Raw genomic sequence first — 27255 nt, 5'->3', positions numbered from 1 at the left:
TTTGAAACGCCTTGAGATTCCATTGTCAGAGGTGCCGAGCAGCCACAGCTCCAGATGAGCTCAAAAGGGCAAGTAACAGAAAGTAAAATTGGGAACTATATTTTTAAGATGATTTTATTAACTCTCTCTTAATTTTTTGTTTGCCTGTAGTATTATCTATGACTGATATAATGTAGCTGCCTTTATAAATAATCTTCTTATAATTTCAGTAAAGAATGACAGGGCATGGATTGCTGGGCCACAGCCACTTATCAGGGGGCCTTTGGCTTTGTGTCTAATCCTAAAGTATGCAATCTTGGCATAACCTTGGATATCATGTCACACATTAGTGCTCAAATGGAACAACTATTATGTTGAATTTGGATTTCAGAAGCTGATTATTCCTCAAGAAAAAGCATAAGGGCATGTGTGTTTTCATCTAGAGTTTATGTTTATAGAGACAGAGAAATCAATTGTCAGCTGACCTCATCACCTTCTAAGAGTCTCTTGCCATTAGTAAGTCTAGTACATCTACATTATAAACTAAAATCAATAGCACAATCATAGGCGATGACTCTGTGGGTGCTCCGGGGTTGGAGCACCCCTGGGGAAAAAAATGGTGGGAGCTGAGCACCCACCATCAGACCCCTGATCAGTCCCCTTCCCTCCCCCAGCGCCTCCCGCCCGCCGGTGGGCCCCAACGATCAGCACCTCCCGCATGCTGCGATCAGCTGTTTCGTGGCGTGCAGAAGGCTCGGGGGGAGGGAGAGGAGCGAGGACGTGGTGCGCTCAGGGGAGGGGGAGGAATGGGGTGGGAAGAGGTGTGGTGGGAGTGGGGACTTGGGGGAAGGAGCAGAGTGGGGGCGGGGCCTGGGGCTAAGCCGGGGGTCGAGCACCCCCCGGCACATAGGAAAGTAGGCGCCTGTGATAGCACTACAAGGACAATTTACAATAGTTAGGGCAATTATATTTTAGAAATAATAAAAAAGTTAATTTATTTTAAAACATTTTCAATTAAAACCCCCTACATTTCATAACATCCAACAGTCTTTTGGACTCAAACATTTTAAGTGTCACACACATTTTTTGTGGCAGAAGTGGTGCAACAGCATGTGTAATTATAGTACAAGTTGTAATGTGCTGCAGCAGGTAAGCAGGAAACTGTAGCCTTATGTTATTGGCATCTTTTAAGATTAAGAGTGCTAGGCCTTAAAGTATTTATGATTAACCCTCAACAAAGAAGAGCTAAAGTATTTTAAAAAGGCAAGTTAAAACAAGCTAAAACTAGGTAAGTTTGAAGTGTAACTTTTAAAAATAAAGGTGCCTTCAATGAGGTTATTCTCAGTAGAGACTTAACTATTGATGTGCTTTTGTAAGTGCAGATATCAGAAATCAGAAAATATTTCAAAAGATATATTAAACAAAATGGTTCTTAAAGGACTTTTCTTGCTTTTTAAAATAGGTGTCTACATTGGGTTCCAAAGTCTATATTTAGGCATTTAAGTAAACAACTGGCTTTTCAAAAATGCAGAACTGCCAGGTCACTGGGAGCTTCCAGGTGCTCTGCCTTTCGGTAAACCAGGTTATATTTATTATACAATAAATAATAATAATAATAATACCCAGCTCTTACCTAGGGCTTTTCATCAGGAGAGCTCAAAGTGCTTTACAAAACAGGTAAGTATCATTTATATTTTATAGGGTAGCTGAGGCACAATGACTCACCCAAAGTCACCCAGCAGGTTAACAGCAGAGCCAGGATTAGAATCCAGGTCTCCCGCGTCCTGTTCAGGACTCGGTCCACTAAAACATCACCCCTCCTGGTGCCTAAATATGGTCTTAGAAGTCTAACATTAGGCATCCTTTTTTTTTTAATTCTGGTTGTAATGCTATTGCCAAACTTAAAGGAAAACACAATATCTATATTATTTACACCATAACCAACAAATTACTCCTTAAACTGCAAGATGTCTCTTTTCTATTATTTGTTTTCCAATTTTAGCCCAATCTTTTCAAACTTCAAGACAAGCAGTCAATGGCAGTTACAGTTCCTACAGCAAAAGCAGGACTTTGAAGAATACATTCTTAAAAGCTGGACAGGTACATACCTCACTTAAAACAAACCACTTCTGTCCAGAGAGTTTCTTTTAGGGGACAAAGGTAATTTTCCTGACAAAAAGAAAAAAAGTATCTGTCTGGATTTTCAGAATCTCCCCACCCCCCCCCCCCCCCCCCCCCCCCACACACACACACACATTTTTTTTTATTTTTTTTTTTTTTGCTTAATCTACAGTGCATCACAGCTTCAGTTGGTGATACACGAATATGAATTGCCCTTTACCAACTGCATATTCAAATCAAGACAAGACAAGCAGCCTATTTATGGTTGACTATAAAATGACTTGTGAGGTGTTTTTATAAAGGCATACGCTTAAAAGCAGAATAATTTTAACCACCTGAGAAATTACAATAATCATCTTTACTACCTGGAGAGTCTCAGTGCCATGATAAATAAAATTGGAACAAAGAAATGTAGTAAGAAGGTCAGTCCTGGTCCTGAATATTTGCAAGGTATTGTAAAGTAAGGGCATGATCCAGCTCCCATTGATTTCAATGGGAGTCTTTCCATCGTGTAATCTGAGTTTGATCAGATCCTATAAGCGGAACATCAAAGGCAGCTGATCAGAAAAGTTCTATTTGTGTCTAGAGCTTCAAAGACATTCCATAACTGCATGTAAATAATTCCATAACTGCATGTAAAGACATTCCATAACTGCAACACAGATACTGTGGAACTAGGTATTAACATTGGTACAAAAATTTTACCAGCGCAATAAACATCAAAAGAACTTGTTTGAATTGAACAGTTCATTTAAAAGTTTGTCCCTGCACCAATACAAAAATTCATCAATTTGCCTTATCCATTTTAGCCGTAATATTCAATTGCAAATAAGCCCATTGCTACAGTATTTTTAAAAATATGATCCCGAGTGCAGTCCAAACTGCATGCTAAAGCTTCATCTTTTTAAAGATCAATTTAAATTTCTATTCTTTAAAGTCAACTGGTGGTTTTAGCTTACACTTAAAAATCAGTATAAAATTATTTTAAAACGTTTGTTTTGGGTGTGTGCATGAACTGGTTACCTGTGAAACATTTGGGAGATTTTACCTGTCCAACCAAGCCAGCAGACTTTTAGCTGCTCCAATCAGATCCACCACAGAGGTCAGGAAGTCATTTGGTAATTTTCGGCTGGTCCTGCCATCATAGTGACCACTCCTCCTCCTCCCAGTTATAAAGTTCTGCAGATTTTTGGCAGATGCATTTAGCTTGTGAGAAAGGGTTTTTAGATTTTCTGTTTCCAAACCATAGTTCTGCATTTAAAAGAAATAAAATTAAAAGAAAGTTAGTACTTTTTGCCATAATGTAGAACTGAGAAACAGTAATAATGCTCTTATGCTTCGAAACTTAGCCATTCCCGATAATTAAGGTAGGAACATGCCTACTCATGAATGTATTTTTGTTGTTGTTCCTGGCATGTTCTGTTTCTACAGGATACAGAATAGAAATGGAAAAAAAGCAAAATTGTAATTAATCTTTTAACTGTTTTAAAGTATAAAATGTGTGTGCTTAAAAACCAGTCAGAGCTACCATTGGACTTTTTTTTTTTTTAAATGTGCTTCTGCTCAGAAAAGTGGCTATATAAAAGCAGTGTATTACTACTCAAGAGATCTGATGCCTATGGGACAGATTCCAATACCCTTACTCACCCTGAACAATACCTTACTTTACGATTAGTCCCGTTAGTTTTCAGTGGGACCACTTCTGTAGCAAGATACTACTCAATATCCAAATCCGACCTGGTGCATTCCAAATCACATTTGCTGACTTTAGTGAAAAGAATGACTTTTTACTCCTTTTTACTCTCATTAGCAATACAGCAGAACTATGGAACACTGAGCACAATACTGTACAATTCTGGCTCATATCTCAACCGAATTGTTAACTACATTCCAATTTTAAAGCCAAATTCTGTACTGTAGTCCCTTGTATTGTGCAACCCCTTAGACTGAAATTATGGACTCCTCCAATATGCAGCAGATATGTACTGAATTATACAGCAATATTAATTGATTACAAAAATTTGGTAATCGTTCCATTTTATGGAAATATTTCTGAAAAATGCATCATAAAATGAAATAATTCTCATATATAATTCATATTATTAACTGTACCTATTACAACCAAATCCAGGAATGTCACTCTGAAGCCAAAAATGCCTGTTGACTCAATGTGAAGCACTGGAAGCAGCTACAACATGGTCAAGAGCTCTTTTTGTTCAGAACACCACCAGGCTGGATCATCACTGGGTTTTCAAAGTCTCTTACCAATCAATTTTTCAGTTCTCAGCTATTTTGACTTCACAAATTTCACCCCTGTGGTATACAGCTATATTAAGGAATGTACCCATGCCTTGCCAAGAGTCCTAGACTATTGAGATATCAGAGGTAACTCAACCAATCACCACCCTTACCCTACAGCTAATTTGCATACAACAGTTCAATAGCTGCATGACAGAGACTGCACTGATGGTGCATTACTTGGCCCAGCTACCACACCTGTGTGCCCAACTGCCACAGTCATGCAGCACACACAAAACTCCCCCAGCACAACACAACCACCTACACAACAAAACCAGTATACACAATAACCTCAAACACACACAGTCCCTCACTTCAGCATATACCCATCATTCACCACAACTCTCCCTGCACAAAACAACCCACGTGCAAATCAACACAACCACTCACACAAGACCACAAGTAGCACCATAATAACCTCAAAACTCACACCGAAACCTCTAATGTCTGTAGAGTCATTGTAAAGCAATGGAAATAGCTACAAGTATGTTTGAGAGCTCCTATTATTTAGAATGTCACCAGAGTCAATCACTGGGATTTGTGGCCTCTTACCATCCAATTTTTAAACTCTCACCCATTTTTGACTTTTTAACCCACATTACACCCATGCGACCGCACAGGCTTTCAACATTTCAACATTTTCTGCTACTTCCTCAAAAACCCAACTTTTGACAAAAATAATGATGAAGAACCAGTTACCAAACACCTTCATCTCCTACCCTTGTGTCTGAAGTATATTACAAATTATATTACTCCTCGGGGAATTCTGCACCACTGCGCAGAATTTCCTTCCCCTCCACAGAAATGGGCTGCATAGCTGCTGGCTACCACTAGGGGAGTGCTGGACCCAGCAGAGCCCAGCTCACAAACAGAAGACACTGCTGGGGGGTGATAGGGAGTGGAAGCTGGAGGGTTCCCAGCAGCCGCGGTTCCTGGCAAGCCCTGGAGGAAGGAGGCAGCATGCCAGAAACTTCATACAAGCCCAGGACCCAGCATCAGGCTGTTTCTCCCTCTGGATCCCTGGGCTCTGGGAGGGTAGGGGGTGCAAATGTCTGGCCTGGGGGGACACCCCGTGGCTGGGCTCTGGGAGTAGGTGGGGTAGGCGTCTGCATTGTGGGGGCACAGCTGGGTTCTGAGGGAACAGGGGTGCATGTGAGTGTCAGGGCTGTGGCTGGGCTCTGAGGGGTAGAGAGTGTGTGTCTGGTCTGCGGATGGCCCGCAGCTGGGTTCTGGGGGGAAGGGATGCAAGTGTCTGGGCTGGGGAAGGTACGGATGGGCTCTGGGGGAGGAGGTGCTGTGAGTATCTCGGCTCGGGGGATGCAGCGGGGCTCTGGGGGGAGGGAGTGCAAGTGTCTGGACTGAGGGGTGCCCCACGGCTGGACTCAGGGGGAGGGGGCGTGGGGGTCTGGCCCCTTGGCTGAGCTCTGGAGAGGAGGAGGCAGAGAAACAGAAACTGGATTATCGTAAGGGTTTCTTTAATTCTCTACCCCTGGGAGAATTTTTGTGTGTCTGCATTGTTACAGACATATTTGCTGACAGGTATTTTGAAACAAATTACCAAAATAACTGAAACTGGTGTGATTATGTAGTGTTAGTTTAACAAATAAAATAGGCAGAATTTTAAAATATTGTGTGTAGAATTTCTAATTTTTGGCACAGACTTCCTCCAGGAGTATTTTTAGCCATCCTGTGAATAAGAGAGGAGATGGTTAGGATGTATATAATTTGCTCCTAGGGATCACTTCAGAGCATAACTTCAGTAAAATGAATGGGTCTTAACAAGTCATTCAGGTGATAATAGAAAGGGGAGTTCACACTTGCTGCTGCTTATTAGCAGGACAGTTTTCTATTAGGTACTGTTGATGAAGTGGTAGAATAGAAAGCAAACAACTCCACTGGGGCTGAGATCCACATGGAAGAATCTGCCTCCTGCAAGAATTCCCCATAGAAATACCGTGGGGCCTTTCACCACTGGCTGCCCCCTCTATCCCACATATTTGGGTGGTCACACAGTCTCTACTCCTGGAGAGGTGTTACAATGCGCCAGAGGGGAGCAACCTAAGAGCTTGTGCGTGTCTCCCATCATCCTAGCCAGAGTCTCTTTTTACTTGCAGTCATTCAGCAACTAAACATTTACTTTTCACAGCAGAGCTACACTTTAAGACTATTTGAATAATGTAGGGGGATTTAAGGTAAATAAAGGTTTATTTAAGGTAAATAAAAATAAACCACAGACACACATTAAAACCCTGAGAACCAGAGGCTTCAAGACAAGCTTATCTATTGACCTACCACATATTTTCTGACCACAGAAGCTTTAATACTCAATTGTACAGTTGCTGACTTTTCTTCCTAGTCTTACACAAGCCCTTAGAAAGAGACTTAATTATTGATTAAATACACTGTATACTGAAGGCAATCATTTTTCTCCACTATTTAAAGATTCTATACCAATTATACGATAGACAGATTTAGAGTATAAGTAGAAAAACTTTCTAAGCCGACATTAAAATTAACATGGAAAAAGCAATGCATGCTTTATAATGCAGTGAAAGAACTGACAAGTAATTAATCACCTCAGCAAAACCACTAAATTAATTAAAGACAAGTTATCACCATGGACAACAGATACAATAAAAATGGATTTGCTCTGCCCAGTAGTTGGAGGGATACGATGAGCATAATAGTAGAACTAGGACTATTATTTTTCGGTAAATATAAGTTTGCTGATGAATGCATCAAAATTATTCACAAATTCAGGTCCAATTCAGCAAATAGATTTGGCCAGGAAATTTATTTTAAAAAGTCAAAACTGTCTGTTTTGACTATTTTGAACTGAAATATTTCATATCAAAATGCCATTTTGTTTCAAATTTAATTGAATTTTAATAAAATGGTGAAACGCCTGAAAATGCCCAAAAGGAAAAAAAAAAAAAACACTGAAAAGGTTTAATTTCTGCTCAAATTGTTTTGTTTGACCTGAGACAAAAGTGTTTTGGTTATTTAGTTTCAGCTAGAAAAACTGAAAAAAATTCAGTTTCAGTTCAAACCAAACCATTTTTTTTTCCTGAATGTTTTAGTTCAGCCCCACAAACCAAAATCTCACTCAGCTCTAGCTAAGACACATAAGGAAAAGGTTGAAGAACCAAACACCATCTTTCTTGTTTGGTCATCTCTCCCAAATGTCTGGTTCAATCACCACAAACAATGCAGGAAACAAATAAACAAATCTAAGAGTAACAACAACAAAAAGATGAAGATGCAACCATAAACAAAAGTATCTTTGCTCTTGAGGTTTTTGTTTAAACTAGCTACCAGATCTTTATAGCTAAACTTAAAAAATGCAAATTACTTGTATGTTGTTGTGGGGGGAGGGAGGTGAGCAATTATGTGATTTCAGCAGTGTGGTCTAGTTGATAGGGCACCAGACTGAGAGTCTGTATACTTTAGTTCTGGCTCTGCCACTGATCTGCTGAGACGATCTGGACAAGTCACTTCATCTCTCTTCCCCCCCCACAACCCTCTCTGCCTGTCTTGTCTATTTAGGCTGTAAACTCTTTAAGGCAGTTATGTGCTTGTACATTGCCTAGCACAATGGCACGCCAACCAAGGTTTAGGCCTTGAATTCTACTATAATGCAAATAATTAAACTAATAATAATAATATGCAATTTTGCTCAATTCTTCACTTTTACATCGAGGCATACAGGCTTAGAATACTATTCTTAATACACTCTTGCTACATGTGAATGATAAAGTAAATTGCCATACAGATTTATATGAAAAAATATACTTAGAAAAGTAATTACTATGAAAGCTTAGGGCCATAAGTTAAAGTTGCACATTATGACTATTTAAAGATTGTCTGTCTCTCATTTGGATGTCTTCCCTCATTGGCAGTGGTGAGGGAGGGGAAATAAGGATGTAAAAACAACAAAACCTGTTGCTCTTCTAGAGCCATCACCTGCTCTAATTTAAAAATAATAATAATGAGCACAAGCTAGTGCCTGAAATCAATAAATTTTAGAACTATTTTATATTAGTAGTGAGTCTATTTCAATGAAGTCTCTATGCAAAATAGAATACAGTTATAGCAAGGAATGTGAATATAGATATACCAAATTTCTGCCAGAATATCATTTTGCACAGCTGTGTTTATTAAAACCCCCTTAAGTAAAAAATACCTTTAAAACAGTTGCCAAACTAACAACCCTCTTTCCCCCATCACTGGGCTATATTAAAAAGAAAAGCTGTACATGTTAAGCTTGGAAAAACTTGCCCAAATAATAATTCCCAAGTCTGATCATAATTTAAATTTGGAAATGCATCACCATCAATGTGGTTTTCTAAGCAAAACAATGCATTCATTTTCAAGCAATCTAAAAAGACGTAATTGCATGCTATGGAAAATATTATGGTTCCACAATCCAAAATAAAAACCAACCACTGAAGAATTACCAGAGATCAAATGAGTTCAGAAATCTCTTTTTTGAACGACATGAATGACTCAACTCCATTGCAACAGGAGTTACCCTAATCATACCACAACACTGCAGTAATGGCTCTAAAGGAGTCTTTAGTCAGAGAACAAAAACCTGAGGAAACTAAACTATAACAGAAAGCTGTGAAGCTTAGCAGCAGGTGTTTGAGCTAAAACTTGTGGGGTCCATTAATAGAAATTTTACCTGCTAATCTTCATGTGACAGTTTGTGAGTGATGAATTGCAGCTCCTTCACAAATTGACAAGCAGCACCACCAATCACCATCAATCATTTCTATATTTTGGGGGGGGGGCAGCCTACTCATTCTGCCTGCAAATGCTCTGTGCCATTTGTAGGGCCCTACCAATTTCATGACCATGAAAAATGTGTCACAAACTATGAAATCTGGTCTCCCACTGTGAAATCTGATCTTTTGTATGCTTTAACCACATACTATACAGATTTCATGGGGGAGACTAGCATTTCTCAAATTGGGGGTGTAACGGGGTGGACACCCGCTCCTGCCCTGAAGGGCTTAAAACAGCCCTGGGAGAAGGCTGTTGCAGGGGGAAGCAGCTACTAGGCTGATTGGCAAAGTAGCTGCAGCTGGGCCACGCCCCAATCAGGCCCAGCTGGCCTGTATAAAAAGGCTGGGAGCCAGGAGCTCAGCAGTCTTTTACTGCCTTCAGAGAGAGAAGGGCCTGGCTGCAAGAAGCTAGAGACAGGGTACTTGAGTGGAGCAGTGTTAGGGAAAGGTTGGGGAGCTCTAGCCTGGATAGCCCCAGGCTGCGGCCTAGTATTGGGCTAAAAGGTACTGGGGGTTGCAGAGGGCAGCCCAGGGGTAGGCCAAGGTAGCAGGTCCAAACCCAACCTTGCCAGTGATGAGTAGGCTGATACTGCAGTCTGCCCCAGGGTGTGGGGCTAGACAATGACTGGCAGTAGCCTTATACTGAGGTGAGGTAGGGATAGTGGGTGGGGGTTCTGTGGGGAGGGGAGACCCTAATACTGAGGGGTGTACTGCCAGGGGGCAGCACCTCCAGATAAAAGGGCAGGGGGGTTGGAGGACAGGTGGACCACTGGCCTGCAGGGGGTGCTCTGGGCTGGACTGAGCTAATTCCCAGGATAACCAGCAGGAGGTGCTGCTGGGTGAGTCTGCTCCTCTACAGAGGATCCTTACCCAAAAGGGAGTTCTAGGGAGGTTGCAAGGTTATTTTAGGGGAGCTGTGGTTTTGCCACCCTTACTTCTGCGCTGCCTTCAGAGCTGGGTGACTGAAGAGCAGTGGCTGGAGAGCGGCAGCTGTTGGCTAGGCACCCAGCTCTGAAAGCGGCATTCCGCCAGCAGCAGCACAGAAGTAAGGGTGACCAGACCATACCATACCATGCCACCCTTACTTCTGCGCTGTTGCCTTCAGAGCTGGGTGGCCAGAGAGTGGTGACTGACTGAAGGTATGGTATCGTCACCCTTACTTCTGCACTTACTTCAGAGCTGGGCTCCTAGCCAGCAGTCGCACAGCTGCTCGGCTCTGAAAGCAGCACCGCCACCAGCAGCAGCGGAGAAGTAAGGGTAGCAATACTGCAACCCCCCCGTACAATAACCTTATGACAACTCCTTTTTAGGTCAGGAGCCCTACAATTACAGCACTGTAAAATTTCATATTTAGATAGCTGAAATCATGAAATTAATGATTTTTAAAATCCTATGACCACAAAACTGATGAAAATGGACCTTGAATTTGGTAGGGCCCTAGCCATTTGATGCCATGAGGAGGGGAAAGCTGAATGAAAACACTTTGGATTACCTTGAACAAAGTTGCTTAACTATTAAAACAAAACAAAAGCCCACTTCAACTAGTTTTTCTTAGGTTTGTTTTTTTTGAACATTTGCTAATAGGCTAAAGCACTTCACACCACAGCATAGATAAGAAGAAAGGCTGGATGTTCCGAACTGGTGCACAGATATAGTGTTAACCCTACTGTAGCCAGGGCTGGCTTTAGGCCAATTCCACCAATTCCCCCGAATCGGGCCCCGCGCCCAGTGGCAGGGCCACCCAGAGTGGGGGGCAAGTGGCAGAGAATCCCTTCCCTGGCTAGAGGCGCCTTTTTAATTTTTACTCACCCGGCGGCGCTCCAGGTCTTTGGCGGCACTTTGGCGGCGGGTCCTTCACTCGCTCCGGGTCTTTGGCGGCGAGTCCTTCAGTGCCGCCGAAGACCCGGAGGGAGTGAAGGACCCGCCGACAAAGACTAGGAGCGCGGCCCGGTGAGTACAAGCCCCATGTGGTTTTTTCACGTGGTTTTTTTTTTTTATGTCATCCCTGCCGGGGCCCCGTCGAAACTGTTCGAATCGGGCCCCGCACTTCCTAAAGCCGGCCCTGACCGTAGCTGCTCTGTCAGCACACAGTTTAAAGCCGCTGGGATTCAAGCCTCAGTTCCAATAGCCGTTTCACAGACCTTTAAAATAGACGGGTGGATCATAGTTTCTTACACTGGCACTACTGCGCTGATGTCTTTGTGCACATCTGAGATCAAGGTCACTGCATGTCTTTTAAAAACATACATGGTAGAGGAAGGACCATATGGCCACCTTACATATTTCCCTCAACCATTATTTCTCCCTTTTCACCACAGAAAGCTGCTGCAATCCATGTGGAGGAAGTATACATTTTCATTGACCAGAATGGCTTTGCTGCTATGTAGATTCACTTGAACTCTCTAGTATAGACAACTGACAGACAGTCCCCTTGTGTGTTCCACCCACTAAGCGATACAAGTGATTCTGGCCTGTAGAAATTTTTACCCCTTATAGAAGATGTTAAAAAAGGGATACCATTTCCCCTAGAGGACAAAAAACGAGAAATGCCTGAGAAATTATTTGGTTTAGGTGAAAAATAAGCATTACCCAAACCACAAAGAACAGGACTACTCTACAGAACACAGGAGTAGATATTACTGCAAATATTTCTGCTTGAGGCAAAGGAAAAAATAGGAACAGAACAAAGACAGGAATATATAGAACCCTAATGATGGTGATTTATTGAGCTGCTGCCTCCCACCTGGAGGAGGCAGCAGGAGCAGTAGGGTTGCCAGGCATCCAGTTTTCAACTGGAACACCCGCTCAAAAAGGCACCCTGGCGGCTCCGGTGAGCACTGTTGACTGGGCCGCTAAAAGTTCAGTCAGTGGCGTAGTGTGGCTAAGGCAGGCTCCCTGCAACCCCCAGAAGCGGCTGGCATGTCCAGCTCCTAGGCGCAGGGGCAGCCATGGGGGCTCCCCACGCTGCTGCTGCCCCTGCCCCAAGCGCCAGCTCCACAGCTCCCATTGGCCAGGAACCACGGCCCCTCCACCTAGGAAGTAAGCGCTGCCCAGCCAAAGCCCACATCCCAACCCCCCGCCCAACCCTGAACCCCCTCCCGCAGGTTAGAACCTCCTTCCACACCTTGCTGATGTACCATGTGCAGAGCCCACACCCCATATTCCCTCCCATACCCCAACTCCCTGCCCCTGCCCTGAGCCCCCCTCCCACACCATAAACCCCTCATTTCTGGCCCCACTCCAGTGCCCTCACCCCTTCCTGCACCCCATCTCCTGCTGCAGCCTGGTGAAAGTGAGTGAGGGTGGGGGAGAGCAAGCAACGAAGGGAGGGAGAATGGAGTGAGCAGGGAGTGGGGTCTCAGGGAAGGGGCGGGGCCTCATGGCAGGTAACAGGGCAGGGGTGTTTGGTTTTGTATGATTAGAAAGTTGACAACCCTAAGCAGCAGCAGCTGAGTGAATAACAGAAGTAGAAGATTTTTTTTTTCCTCTGGAAAATATTTGTCATTACACCTAAAATATTTTTAAAGACAAGGATAATTATGGATCTTTTAAAAATGCTTTTAGTTTAAATCATCAAGACAGCCTTTTGAAAATATAAATGCTAAACTCTACAAGATAACTGCACTACATCTTTAATAAATTACATATTTAGGAATGTAACTTCTTGATTATGCCTGACATTTCTCGATGATATGAATAAAATTTACAAGGATGAAGTTATACATTTTCTTTCCTCTGAATTATTATTTTACCCATTCTCTGAATGAGGCAATGTCTGGTAAAAAAAACATTCTGTGTGATTGTATAATTAAAGACTGTATAATGATGCAAATGCACGGGGGGGGGCGGGGCAAATTAAGGTTTCATGAAACCTTAATTCTGGCATTTTCCAACTTCAAAGTGCTTGACTTTGCATCCCTAATAATGTTCTTTAAAAAATTATGTCAAAAGAAGACAAATAAAAACATTCCATCATGTGGAATATTGACACCACATGGTACATCAGCAAGGTTTGAATATTTCAATGCACAAACCTCTACCATTTGAAGTAACAGAGTAAATGGTAGCTGTAGCAGGCTGTTATCCTCTATGTGGAGCAGACAACAGAGGAGAGATGAGATACATACTTTGCTACTGGGATTCAGTTATAACTATTTGCTGACAGCAGAGGAATGTGAAGACTCAGGATTTCTGAGTTCATTTCCAGGTTCTGGAGGAGAGTATGTGCTCTAGTGATTATAGACCCTTCTGCCCCTGTGCCCCTAGCCTCACTCCCCCTCTACTTCTATCCAAACCCCCACCATACCTCACCACCAGCTCCTGCCCACTCTGCTCCGATTCACTCCCCAGCTCCTGTCCCCCACCTGTTCTAGCTTATGGAACCCTCTCTTCCCTTGTCCCCCACATCACATTTCTCACCTTTCTGCATTCCAGTGTAGCTGCCTCCTCCTTTTCAACCTCACTGAATGGGTGATAGACAGGGATAATTGAGAGCACAGAAAAGACAGTCTGCCTGCTCTCAGTTCCTGTGCCCTGAGCACCCAATCAGCCAGGAGAAGCAATTGCAGAAAAGTCCTGGTCAGCCCCTGCAACACTAGGCTGGAGAATGTTGCTTGCTGGAGATGGAGCATGCTCAATACAAACAGATTCTCTGGTGGAGAATTTAGCCGCCAAACTGAACAAGTCTCTACTGAGCTTGTGCAAACTGAAATTTTCAGAGATTTAAAACTTGGCCAGGCACCAAGGCAACCACCTTGCCAAATTTCAAGTCTGCTGCAAAGCAAGGAGGTGTTTGATGAAACGGTTGCAAAATTTGTGTGCGTGTGTTTTAACGTAGGCAAACAATATTTTTCCCAAGCTTCATTCTCAGAAATGGCTGAACCATTTTAGCTGAAGCAAAAAGCAAAAACAAAAAAAGCCTGAGGCAAACAGCCGGCATTGAAAATTTCAGCGCAAACGATTAGATATTAGCAAAGTTATAAACATATAAACAACTGAAAACAGGCTTTTATAATGGGAAGTGTTGGGCATCCTTAACCACAGGCATTGCTACTAGCTCCATTGACAATATATATTTTTCAGACCCTGCCAGCTCTCCCAGGGTCTTTAAATGCCAAAACAAAATTTAAGAAGTGTATCATCCTTCCTTCGCATTGAAGCAGCATTGCCAAGCAGGTTAATCTACAGTGTTTAAATTATGCTGTTTTATAAGTGTACAGTGTGTGCTCCTTACACTTCATCTTCATAAATACAAAACAATAAGATGACTAGCTTTGTTTCAGTAATTATTTATGTAATTACTGAGAGATACAAGACGGTCCAATCTTTTATTGGACCAACTTCTGTTGATGGAAGAGACAAGCTTTGGAGCTTTACAGAGCTCTTCTGCAGGTAACCAGAATGCCACAGAATGACACAGCTAAATACAAGGTGGAACAGATTGTTAAGCATAAGGGGTAAACACATGTTGCAAGAAACCACTTAAAATGAAGTGGGCAATTAACACCTCTGCAGTCTCAAGACAAAAAGGGCTAAGTAGGTTACAAATTGTTGGAATGAACCATAAAACCAGTCTCTGTTGAGACCATGATTTTTAGTGTCTAGCAGGAGTTATGAATTTAAGTTTCCAGGCTCGTCTTTTGAAAGTGATGTACAGGTTTCCTCTGAGGACAAGGACTAAGAGGTCAGATATGAAGCTATCACATTTTGAAAAGTATCTGCCCATAGGGCTAGATAATAAGACAGAAAATATCATATTGCCTCCATATAAATCCATGGTACACCCACATCTTGAATACTGTGTGCAGATGTGGTCACCCCATCTCAAAAAAAAAAAAGATATACTGAAATTGGAAAAGGTTCAGAAAAGGGCAACAAAAATTATTAAGGGTATGGAATGGCTTCCGTATGAGGACAGATTAATAATACTGGGACTTTTCAGCTTGGAAAAGAGATGACTAAGGGGGGATATGATTGAGGTCCATAAAATCATGACTGGTGTGAAGAAAGTAAATAAGGAAGTGTTATTTACTCCTCATAACACAAGAACTAGGCGTCACCAAATGAAATTAATAGACAGCAGGTTTAAAACAAACAAAAGGAAGTATTTCTTCACAGTCAACCTATGGAACTCTTTGCCAGAGGATGTTGTGAAGGCCAAGAATATAACAGGGTTAAAAAAAGAACGAAATAAGTTCATGGCTATTTGCCATGATGGGCAGGGATGGTGTCCCTAGCCTCTGTTTGCCAAAAGCTGGGAATGAGAGACAGGGAATGGATCATTTGATGATTACCTGTTCTGTTCATTCCCTCTGCGGCACCTGGCATTGGTATTGGAAGACAGGATACTGGGCTAAATGGCCCTTTGGTTTGACCCAGTATGGCCGTTCTTATGACTGATAGGATATTTTTGTCTTTCATCCTTTTTTTTGTTTCAGTTCATTTGAGAGCATGATTGCTTGGTTCCACCCACATAGCTGTAGTTGGAGCATTTGATGCACTGCTTGAGGTACACCACATGTTGTGATAGGCACATGGAGGACACATGGATCTTGAAAGGTATGTTGTAGAGGGTATTGATTATTGTAACAGTGGAGATGCATCTGCAGGTTTTGCATCTCTTGTTTTGGTAGGGTCTGGTGCTGCTTTGAATTGGTGTGTCCTGGTGTGTGTGGAGCTTGCTTCTGATGATAAGCTTGGTGAGTTGAGGGGAGGGGGGATAGTTTGAAGGCCAGAAGAGGGGGTTTGGGAAAGATTTCTTTCAGAATGTGGTCCCCATCAAGGATGGGTTATAATTGTTTGATGATACTCCGTATGATACTCCTTATGCTTAGCAGTCTGTCCCAACTTGTAATTTAGCTGTGACACTCTGGATACCTTTTCCAGACTTGAAGAAGAGCACTGTGAAGCTCCAAAGCTTGTCTCTTCCACCAACAGAAGTTGGTCCAATAAATGATATTACTTTGCCCATCTTTTGTCTCTCCTCTCCTCAGACCAACACAGCTACAACAACACTTCTCTTGTTACTAACATTTGCTATGAGATTTTGCTGACTGAAAAACAAACTATGCCCAAGTGATTGCAATGTTTATCAATACTATACTGCTAAAGTGAGGGAAAGCAATTCTGCACAATTCCTTGGAGTTTGAGAGTCTCACATAAATGACGATATTGGTCCCAGCAATCCCATCTGTGCTTTTCAAATAGCGATTTCTGTATCGCCCTGCACTATCTACTGGGGCATCAGAAAGGCAAATTCTGCTTATGACACTGAAGATTATCACTAATAAAGCATGTATACAATTATTTTGTTAGTCCAATTTAATCAGAGTCCATAAAACAAAGCAGTAATTACCCTTATTTTTCTCTATGTTCTCTCAAATAGATCATTGTGGTCCTAGTTAGCCAATTGCTCTTATTCCTCTATAATTTAGGATGTCAGAATACTATTGTACGGTAGTAAACATCACACCCAGATCTCAGACTGATATCTTAAAGGAAGCAGTAAAACCACTGGCATTGTCATGAAAGTGACACCAGTTTAAAACTTGTTATTCCATAATGGACATCTTTAAACACCAATTCCTTTGAATGGGTGTGCACCTTTTTTAACTCTTATAAGCAGCCACTAAAATTAATTAATTAATTAAATAAATAAAAATTCAGATCCACAACACAGACTGTAAACCCCTTAATTTCACATGGAGGGGGAGGCAGGGGCAGTTTTGTGCACAGGCCTACTTCTCCACAGAAAGGGAAATCAGGTAACATCACAGTGTCATCCTCCTCCCTCCTACATGGGTTTGAGGTACATGTGTGAGGAAGGGATGGAGGCTGGATGGACCAGGAGAAAACTGAATAAGCAAAGGCAAAAGGGAATCATCATCCCCATCAGGCCCCTTCAAAGACTCCCCATAAAAGGTAACACAGCTTTGAAGTGTGTTATGTTTTCCCCAGAACCTCCTCTCAGGAGTCCTGGTGCCAGATGCGGCCATAAGGAGTTCCTAGTGACTGACATAGCTCCAATGGCAGCACCAGACAGAAAGCCCATGCATGAACACAGCCCCTCCAACCAGATGCCTGGCCTCCCACAGCGCCCTGGGAATCCATCAAGTTTGGTTACAGTTTCCATGGCCTTGTTCCCAGGGGAAGGAAGTCCAGAGAGAAATGTGTGCATGGGATATCTCTGCAAATGGATCCTCTCCTCACTGAGGTGTTCATCTCTTGAGGCCCCTACCCATGGTTTCTCTGTTTTTGTCATTTTGTGGGAGGGGGATCATTTAGCATTAACATAGTTTTCCCACAAGGTTCTAAGTGAACTGTTCAACTACACCTTAAAAAAGCAATAAGAACCTTCAAAGTGACCTGTGTGGGCTATTGGAGACATCCTTTTACATCCTCATTTTATTGACCAGTTATGGACTTTTGATTCTGTTGTTTAGTTCAGGCCAAAGATGGGAAAGAAACAGCTATATATATATGAATGCAACTGTAGCTTATAAAGGCCAATGATAAAAAGGATAAGTAATTTTACTCCTATGAACAAGAAGATATTGCCAATAAATCTTAACTTTAGTACATATGATCTTCCATTCCTAAATGGAATCTTCTCTCAGTAGCACAGGGCTGATTAAGTTTAATGTTCACCATTATTGACAAATGTAATTTTGAGATCTAACTAGTGATAAAGGCAGGGGAAAGGATTTCTGTCTAGGAAATGGTTTCAGAAGATGAGATTAAGACAAAAAGTATATTCTTAAGAGGACTCATTCGTGGATAAAGTAGTTCTATTCTTCCATTCATTTGCACAGAAATGTTTCATGTTAATGATAACTAATTTCATAATGGATGCACATCAATATTTTCTCTGGCAAATCACACTGCTGCCCTGTCTGCAGTAATCCTTAATATTCACAATTTTGAATGCACCGAATATAACCAAGTTCTAGTACCAGCCATAGCAATTTAGGCAACTGACATTAAGTAAGTTTCTAAACACACCATATCTGCTACTTTCCCCGTGACCTACGCAAGACTCAAAGTAAAAAATATGTATTATTTCCTTCTTTTAGAGGGGGTTTCCTTTCCCCACCACCACATTCTCCATCAATAGATTGCACTTCAAGGATGGTTTCATTAGGTGACCGATCTTCAGCTGGTGTAAATCAGTGAAGCTACGCCAAACTATACTATCCGAAGGTCTGACCCATAGTTTTTAAAATGCTGTCAAGAAACAGCATCCTAAATCCCAATCCACAGAACTCACACATAAAAACATAAGAATGGCTATACCAGGTCAAACCAATGGTCCAGTGGCCAGTACCAGATGCTTCAGAGGGAATGACCAGAATAGGGCAATTATCAAGTGATCCATCCCGTCGTCCACTCCCAGCTTCTGGCAGTCAGAGGTTTAGGGACATTCCGAGCATAGGGTTGCATCCCTGATCATTTGGGCTAATAGCCATTGAGAAACCCATCGGCCATGAATGTATCTAATTCTTTTTTGATTCCAGTTATACTTTTGGCCCTTAAACCTGGTGTCTAATAATTTCTTTGAGTGACCCCTAATTCTTGTATTATGTGAAGATGCAAATAACCCTTCCTTATTCACTTTCTCCACACCATTCATGATTTTATAGAATTCTATCATATCCCCCTCCCCCACCATTTTTTTTGTAAGATGAACAGTCCTAGTCTTTTTAATCTCTCCTTATATGGAAGTTGTTCCATACCCCTAATTATTTTTATTGTCCTTCTCTTTTCCTTTTTCCAATTCCTTTTTTTTTTTTAAGATGAGATGACTAGAATTGCATGCAGTATTCAAGGTGTGGGCGTACCATGGATTTAGATAGCAGCATTGTGATGTTTTCTGTCTTATATTCTATCCCTTTCTACATGGCTCCTAAGATTGTTACCTTTTTTGACTGCTGATGCCTATTCAATATATGTTTTTAGAGAACTATCCGTGATGACACCAAGATTTCTTCCTTGAGTGGTAACAGCTCATTTAGACCCCATCATTTTTTTATGTATAGTTGCAATTATGTTTTCCAATGTACATTACTTTGCATTTATCAACACTAAATTTCATCTGCCATTTTATTGCCCAGTCACCCAAATTTTGAGAGACCTCTTTGTAATGCTTCACAGTCTGAGTAATTTTGTATCATCTGCAAATTTAGCCACCTCACTGTTTACCCCTTTTCCAGATCATTTATGAATATGTTAAACAGCACTGGTCCCAGTACAGATGCTTGGGGAATCCTGCTATTTAACTCTCCATTCTGAAAACTGACCATTTATTGCTACCCCTTGTTTCCTATCTTTTAAACCAGTTACTGATCCATGAGCGGACCTTTCCTCTTATCTCATGACTGCTTAGTTTGCTTAAGAGCCTTTGGTGAGGGACCTTGTCAAAGGCTTTCTGAAAGTCCAAGTATACTATACCCACTGGATCATCCTTGTTGACACTCGCTAAGAATTCTAATAGATTGGTGAAGCATGATTTCCCTTTACATAAGCCAAATTGACTCTTCCCCAACATGTTGTGTTCACGGATGTGTCTGATAATTCTGTTTTTTATTATAGTTTCAACCAATTTGTCTGGTACTGAAATTAGGCTTGCTGACCGGTAATTGCCAGAATTGCCTCTGGAGGCTTTTTAAAAATTCACATTACATTAGCTATCCTCCAATCATCTGGTGCAGAGGCAGATTTAAGTTATAGGTTACATACCACACTTACTAGTTCTGCAATTTCATATTTGAGTTCCTTCAGAACTCTTGGGTGAAAACTATCTGGTACTGGTGACTTATTACTGTTTAATTTATCAATTTATTCCAAAACCTTCTCTACTGACACATCAGTCTGGGATAGCTCCTCAGATTTGTCACCTAACAAGAATGGCTCAGGTATGGGAACCTCCCTCACATCCACTGCAGAAAAGACGAATGCAAAGATTTTATTTAGCTTCTCCAGAATGGCCTGGGTCTTCCTTGAGTGGTCCATTAGCACCTCGATCATCCAGTGGTGACAATGATTGTTTGGCAGGCTTCCTGCTTCTGATGTACTTAATTGTTTTGCTGTTAGTGTTCTTGTCTTTTGCTAGTTGCTCTTCAAATTCTTTTTAGCCTGCCTAATTATACTTTACACTTTACTTGTCAGAGATTATACTCCTTTCTATTTTCCTCAGTAGGATTTGACTTCCAATTTTAAAGGATTTCTTTTTTGCCTCTAACCACCTCTTTTACTCTGTTGCTTAATCATGGTGACTTTTTTTTTTCTTCCTCTTGCTGTTTTTTTATTTGGAGGATGCATTTAGTTTAAACCTCTAGTATGGTGTTTTTAAAAAAAGCTTCCATGCACCTTGCAGGCATTTCACTCTTGTGGCTGTTCTTTTTAAATTTCCACTTAACTACCTCTCTCATTTTTGTGTAGTTCCCCTTTTGGAAGTTAAATGCCACTGTGATGGGTTACTTTAGTATTCTCCCCCTCTCCCCCAGCATGCTAAATTTAGTTACATTGTGGATGCTATTACCAAATGTTTCCGCTATATTCACCTCACAGACCATATCCTGTGCTCCACTTAGGACTAAATCAAGAACTGCCTCTCCCCTTGTGGGTTCCAGGACTAGCTGCTCCAAGAAGCAGTCATTAATAGTGTCTAGAAATTTTATCTCTGCATCCTGTCCTGAGATGGCATGTTCCCAGACAGTATGAGGATAGTTTAAATCATCCATTACTACTGGGTTTTCTGTTTTTCTAGCCTCTCTAATCTCCCTGAGCATTTCAAAATCACCGAAACTATCCTGGGCAGGTGCTCTGCAGTATATTCCTACTTCTATACTCTTATTATGAACATAAGAACAGCCACACTGGGTCAGACCAAAGGTCCATCTAGCCCAGTATCCTGGTCTTCCAACACCAATGCCAGGTGCCCCAGAGGGAATGAACAGGTAATCATCAAGTGATCCATTCTCTGTCACTCATTCCCAGCTTCTGGGAAACAGAGGCTAGGGACACCATCCCTGCCCATCATGGCAAATAGCCATTGATGGACCTATCCTCCATGAATTTATCTAGTTCTTTTTTTAACCCTGTTATAGTTTTGGCCTTCACAATATCCTCAAGATCTTGTGTTATGAGAAGGAGTAAATAACACTTCCTTATTTACTTTCTCCACACCAGTCATGATTTTATAGACCTCTATCATATCCCCCTTTAGTCGTCTCTTTTCCAAGCTGAAAAGTCTTAATCTCTCCTCATACGGAAGCTGTTCCATGCCCTTAATCATTTTTGTTACCCTTTTCTGAACCTTTTCCAATTCCAATATATCTTTTTTGAGATGGGGTGACCACATCTGCACACAGTATTCAAGATGTGGGCATACCATGGATTTATATAGAGGCAATATGATATTTTCTGTCTTATTATCTATCCCTTTCTTATTGATTACAAACATTCTGTTCGCTTTTTTGACTGCCGCTGCAGATTGAGTGGATGTTTTCAGAGAACTATCCACAATGACTCCAAAATCTCTTTCTTGAGTGGTAACAGCTAATTTTGACCCCATCATTTTATATGTATAGTTGGAATTATGTTTTCCAATGTGCATTACTTTGCATTTATCAACATTGAATTTCATCTGCCATTTTGTTGCCCAGTCACCCAGTTTTGAGAGATCCTTTTGTAGCCCTTTGCAGTCTGCCTGGGACTTAACTATCTTGAGTAGCTCTGTACCATCTGCAAATTTTGCCACCTCACTGTTTACCCCTTTTTCCAGATCATTTATGAATATGTTGAATAGGACTGGTCCCAGTACAGACCCCATGTGTGATACCACTATTTACCTCCCTCCATTCTGAAAACTGACATTTATTCCTACCCTTTAACTCCTATCTTTTAACCAGTTACCAATCCATGAGAGGACCTTCTCTCTTATCCTATGACAGCTTACTTTGCTTAAGAGCCTTTAGTGAGGGACCTTATCAAAAGCTTTCTGAAAATCTAAGTACACTATATCCACTAGATCCCCCTTGTCCACATGGTCGACCCCTTGTCCACATGGTCGACCCCCTCAAAGAATTCTAGCAGATCGGTGAGGCATGATTTCCTTTTACAAAAACCATGTTGACTCTTCCCCAACTAATTATGTTTATCTACAGTATGTGTCTGACAATTCTGTTCCTTACTATAGTTTCAATCAGTTTGCCCAGTACTGATGTCAAGCTTACTAGCCTGTAATTGCCAGGATCATCTCTTGAACCCTCTTTAAAAACAGGTGTCACATTAGCTATCCTCCAGTCATTTGGTACAGAAGCTGATTTAAATGATAGGTTACAGACTACAGTTAGTAGTTCTGCAATTTCACATTTGAGTTCCTTCAGAACTCCTGGGTGAATACCACCATCTGGTCCTGGTGACTTATTACTGTTTAGTTTATCAATTTGTTTCCAAAACCTCCTCTAATGACACCTCAGTTTGGGACAGTTCCTCAGCTTTGTCACCTAAAAAGAATGGCTCAGGTTTGGGAATCTCCCTTACATCCTCAGCTGTGAAGACCGATGCAAAGAATTCATTTAGTTTCTCCACAATGGCATTCAAGCATGGAATTTCTATCCATAAAAATTCAATGGTACAGTCAGATTAATTTAAGATTTTTACTATATTTGACTATGTTTTCTGTCACATATACTGCCACTTTCCCACCAGCATAACCTGCTCTGTCATTTCTACATATTTTGTACTGTGAGATTACCACGTCCCATTATCCTCTGTTCCTGTCCACTTTTCTCCAGCCCTTAGTTTTAAAACTCCTATGTCCTTTTTAATTTTATACACCTGCAATGTGGCTCTGCATTTGGGTTTAGGTGGAGCCCATCCTTCTTCTATAGGCTCCTTTTTCCCCAAAATGTGCCTCTGTTTCTAATAAACCTAAATTCTTCCGCTGAACACCATCATCACATCAAGACATTGAGAGCCTGCAGTTCTGCCTAACTGGCCCTGCACATGGAACTGGAAGCACTTCAGAGAATGCTACAAAGGATGTCATGGACTTTAATTTCTTATCTAACAGCCTAAATTTGGCCTCCAGGACCTCTCTCCTATCTTTCAGTACATCACTGGTACCTACATGTACCATGACCACCGGCTCCTCCCCAGCACTGCACATAAATCTATTCAGATGTCTCAGTGGGGAAGGTCTTGGTGGATATTAGGAAACATTATTTCACTAAGAGGGTGGTGAAGCCTGGAATGGGTTACCTAAGGAGGTGGTGGAATCTCAACCCTTAGAGGTTTTTAAGGCCCAGCTTGACAAAACCCTGGCTGGGATGATTTAGTTGGTGTTGTTCCTGCTTTGACTAGATGACCTCCTGAGGTCTCTTCCAACCCTAATCTTCTATGATTCTAAGAACTTAGCAACCTTCGCACCCAGCAGGCAATTCACCATGCGGTTCTCCCAGCCATCAAAAACCCAACTATCTATGTTTCTGATAATCAAATCCTAACAGGGATCTCCTTCCTTGGAAGGATATCCTCAGTGCAAGAGGATACCATGACATCATCTAGAAGGGGGGGCCTCAATTATGAGATTGTTTCCCTCCACTCCAGCTTGATGTTCTCTTTCCCCAAGATTTTCATCTTCCTCTACAGCAAAGAGACTAACAGACTGGGGGTGGAACTGCTCTACTGTCTCCCTGAAAGTCTCATCTGCGTACCTCTCTATCTCCCTTAGCTCTTCTAGTTCAGCCCCTCTGGTCTCAAGAGCCTGTACTTGGTCTCAGAGGGCCTTGAGTTGCTGGCACTGAATTCACATATATGCCACCTGCACACAAGGCAGGTAATCATACATGCTGCAATCAGTGCAATAAACTGGATAGCCCCCACTGTGCTATCTGTCTGGGATTTTTAAAAAAAGTTGTTTCAGACTTCACAGAAGAAATTAAAAGAATGGGGGGAAGAAACGGAGAAGAGAGGAAATCCTTCCCTGGTGGTTAATCTGGTTATCTAGTTTTTTATACCACACTCATCACCATGGTTTCTTAATACTTCACACACTTAAGTGAACTCCAGCATATCCCTAGGGAGTTTGAGTTTAAACACGTGATTGTGGTGGTGTTACTAAAGGAAGATTAATCAAAGTAGTGAGTTTTTCATTATGTTTTGATTGCACTGAGGTCATTCCACTGTCCTTCAGACATGAGCTCCACAATCATGGATCAGATTTAGAGGAAGTTGTGTCTCCTGCACATAAGGAACTTGGCATAGTTCCAGTGAAATGCTGCTGTCGTGGGAGATGAGTGAGGTGGTTCCTCAGTTAATTTAGGCCAATCCCTTGAAGGTGAATGGAAGAGAAGGATCAAAACCTTGAATGTGATCGGGTGGTATTTAACCAGCCAATAAAGAAGGAAGAGGAGACCTGGGTGAATTGGCACATAAGAAACTGACCAAGCTGTGTCTTGTGCTCTAGTTTTGGATTGTTTTTCCTTTTTTGCATTAGCAACACGGTGTTGATAACCAGTTCGCACAAGCGAGGCCCTATTCTGAGGAACTCAATCAAAAATCTAAACAAAGTGATTAAGTGTAAGTATGGTTTCTATTGTGGTTGTGTGATTTGAGTCTGAAAAATGTAAATGGTTATATCGACCAATTTTCTAGTTTGTGCTAGCCAAATCATAACTCAATACTATTTTTGTTGTCTTACATCCTTATACTCTTAGCTGCTACTGTTAAGGATATTTAATAAACTCAGTAAAACTAAATTCAACTTGAATCCTTTTCTTTAGTTAAGCAATTGAAATTAAAAGAACCTTAGGAAAGGTGGTACAGGTTCTATACACTTGCTTAAATAAGGTTAGTATACCCTATCTTTCTTACATACCTATACATAACATTGATCACCAATGTCTAGACAATAGCACAAACTAAGCATGATGCTTAACCTTCACTACAAATTCCTCATATTTTGTGTATGTAATCCAACTCCATTATATTATTTTATGTGTGTGGTAACTATAAATATATGGTGCACCTATTTCTCAAAAAATAAATTATAGTAACTGGGCATGAGGAAACAAGCATATACCAGCTATAACAAACAATGCTCGCTCAGTGTAACAATCTGTCTGGTGCACACTATTGTGCAGCCTCTCCAGACACACTAATTTCAATTTTGTTTCTTCTGAGTTAATTAAAATTTGTTTTCTTTATATTTTCATTGCACTTTATACTGTAGCAAGTAACCTACTTTACATCCCTCTGCACATCTGCAGCAGTTCTCAGAAGATTCCCGTGTGTGTCTGTCTCTCTCTCTCTATATATATACACACACATATGTGTGTACACACACACACAACATTTTAAATACGTTCAGACCCCAGGACTAGATTTTCCTATTGCACTGAAGCTCTGTGTGTCATTGTCAACAATGGTACAACTGTACAGAATGTTCTTAGGGGGAAGTATGTTCAAAACCCAACCTCTATCTTATTTCTTGTCTTATTGTATTTCCCTCTTCTTTTTAATTTGAGTCCCGTCCCCACTCCAAACTCCCACCAAAGACATGACAATATGACCTACAGACTTGTCATATGGAAAAACAACTTTGGCAGATACACAGGACTACAAAAGCCCCCTGAAGAGCACTTGAATCTTTCATCTTGGATTTGCTCCACTGGGATTAGGCTTCCCTACAGATGCTTCTGAAGCTCTAAAAGCTAGCTCATATTAAAACCCCCAGTAATTTGGAAAAATCAAGAACATTTTAGTGGAATCACCCACTATCTTCTCATTTTATAATCCCATGCCCAGAAGTAGCACCTATCCCACAGCTGAGAATGCAGACAACCTTCTTAGTGCGTGTTATACCATTCATGTCTGTAACCAGATGTCAGGAAGCGTACAAATTATTTACATATTAGATAATTATTTCAACAGTTAATCCTTTTTACTGTAGAATAAAAGCAGCTATGTTTTAACAAACTGGAATAATCATCCAACATGTAATTTATAATATTCTAAGGGAGTGCATGAAAGGGACACTGGAAACTGACTTGATTAATATCAGGACCTTTTGTTTTTAAAGGGCAACCAGAATCCAATTATTGCACTCTCATACAACAATTTCACATTTCAATTTGAATAGAAACTAGCCTTTGAGAAGGGGAGTTGATCTAGGATGGGCTGATTTTTTCTTAAGGTTGATGTGCAAGCCTCTCAGCCTCAAATCTGTGACATCAGTTTATTAAATTAAAAGCCTCTTTCTAATCAGCAGCTCAGCATGATGGTATGCACTACTTCGTATTTTACAATATATAAGCAATTTAGCATTTAATGTCAAGAATTTGTTGAACTATTTAGCAATTTCTCAAATAATATATATTTCCTGTTTTTCCCCCCTCCTCTCTTTCCCAGGAAGTTTACCAATGCGCAGAGCAAGTCAACTGCTTCCAAGATAAGCTCCTGGTGGCCAATTCGGGTGACTCCCAGATCCTCCAGTTCTTGGTGAGTAATACGTAGTAGCTGGTCCCCACTAATCTTCTCTCTCTCAAAGTTCTTAATATACTGCTGCAGGCAATCATCAAGACCTACAAGAAGAGGGGAAAGGGGGAAAAGTTAACAACATTCTGGATTTCACAAATAAAAAGTCAAACTAAAATGGACTAAATAAGCGAAAGCCCATGAAGGATAAGCAAAATGTTTAAGCATTAAAAAAAAATCAAAGGATCTAATTCTATGCTGCATAGAGAGCAGAGAAGGTGGCTTTATGCCACCTTTGCATGCTCCAGATTATGGGCTGCTCCTAGGGCCAAAACAGCAGGCCTGGTTCCTCCATTTATGGCAGCCCTGAATCCCTGTAGTGCCATGTGTTATGCATGTGAATCTGGCACATCTCCTATGCCAGGTCTTCCAAAGACAGCAGCCTAGGGTCACTTATGGCAAACCTATGCTGCTGGGAATCTACCCTGGCCAGCTGCAGTGCATTAATAGCTGCCATATATTAATAGAACAGTGTATGGTGGTTGGAATAGGGGACAGAATCTGTCCCAAAGAGTGAGCAAGACTATGTGGA

General features: G+C 41.3%; 1 protein-coding gene across 2 annotated transcripts in view; it reads right to left on the bottom strand.

Annotated features, from left to right (window-relative positions):
* LOC112105115 (connector enhancer of kinase suppressor of ras 2) overlaps positions 1 to 27255 on the bottom strand; it is a 358118-nt gene that overhangs the window by 277824 nt on the left and 53039 nt on the right. For both annotated transcript variants that reach the window (XM_024197779.3, XM_024197780.3), the window contains exons 2-3: positions 26607 to 26770; positions 3149 to 3351 (exon numbers count right to left, since the gene is read on the bottom strand). In XM_024197779.3, coding sequence (XP_024053547.2) covers positions 3149 to 3351; positions 26607 to 26770 — 367 coding nt within the window. The remainder of the gene's footprint in view (positions 1 to 3148; positions 3352 to 26606; positions 26771 to 27255) is intronic.

Source organism: Terrapene carolina, unplaced genomic scaffold (assembly GCF_002925995.2).
Source record: "Terrapene carolina triunguis isolate 2854851 unplaced genomic scaffold, T_m_triunguis-2.0 Scaffold22, whole genome shotgun sequence".
Classification (NCBI taxonomy): Eukaryota; Metazoa; Chordata; order Testudines; family Emydidae; genus Terrapene; species Terrapene triunguis.
This window is presented reverse-complemented; position numbering and strand designations above follow the sequence as displayed.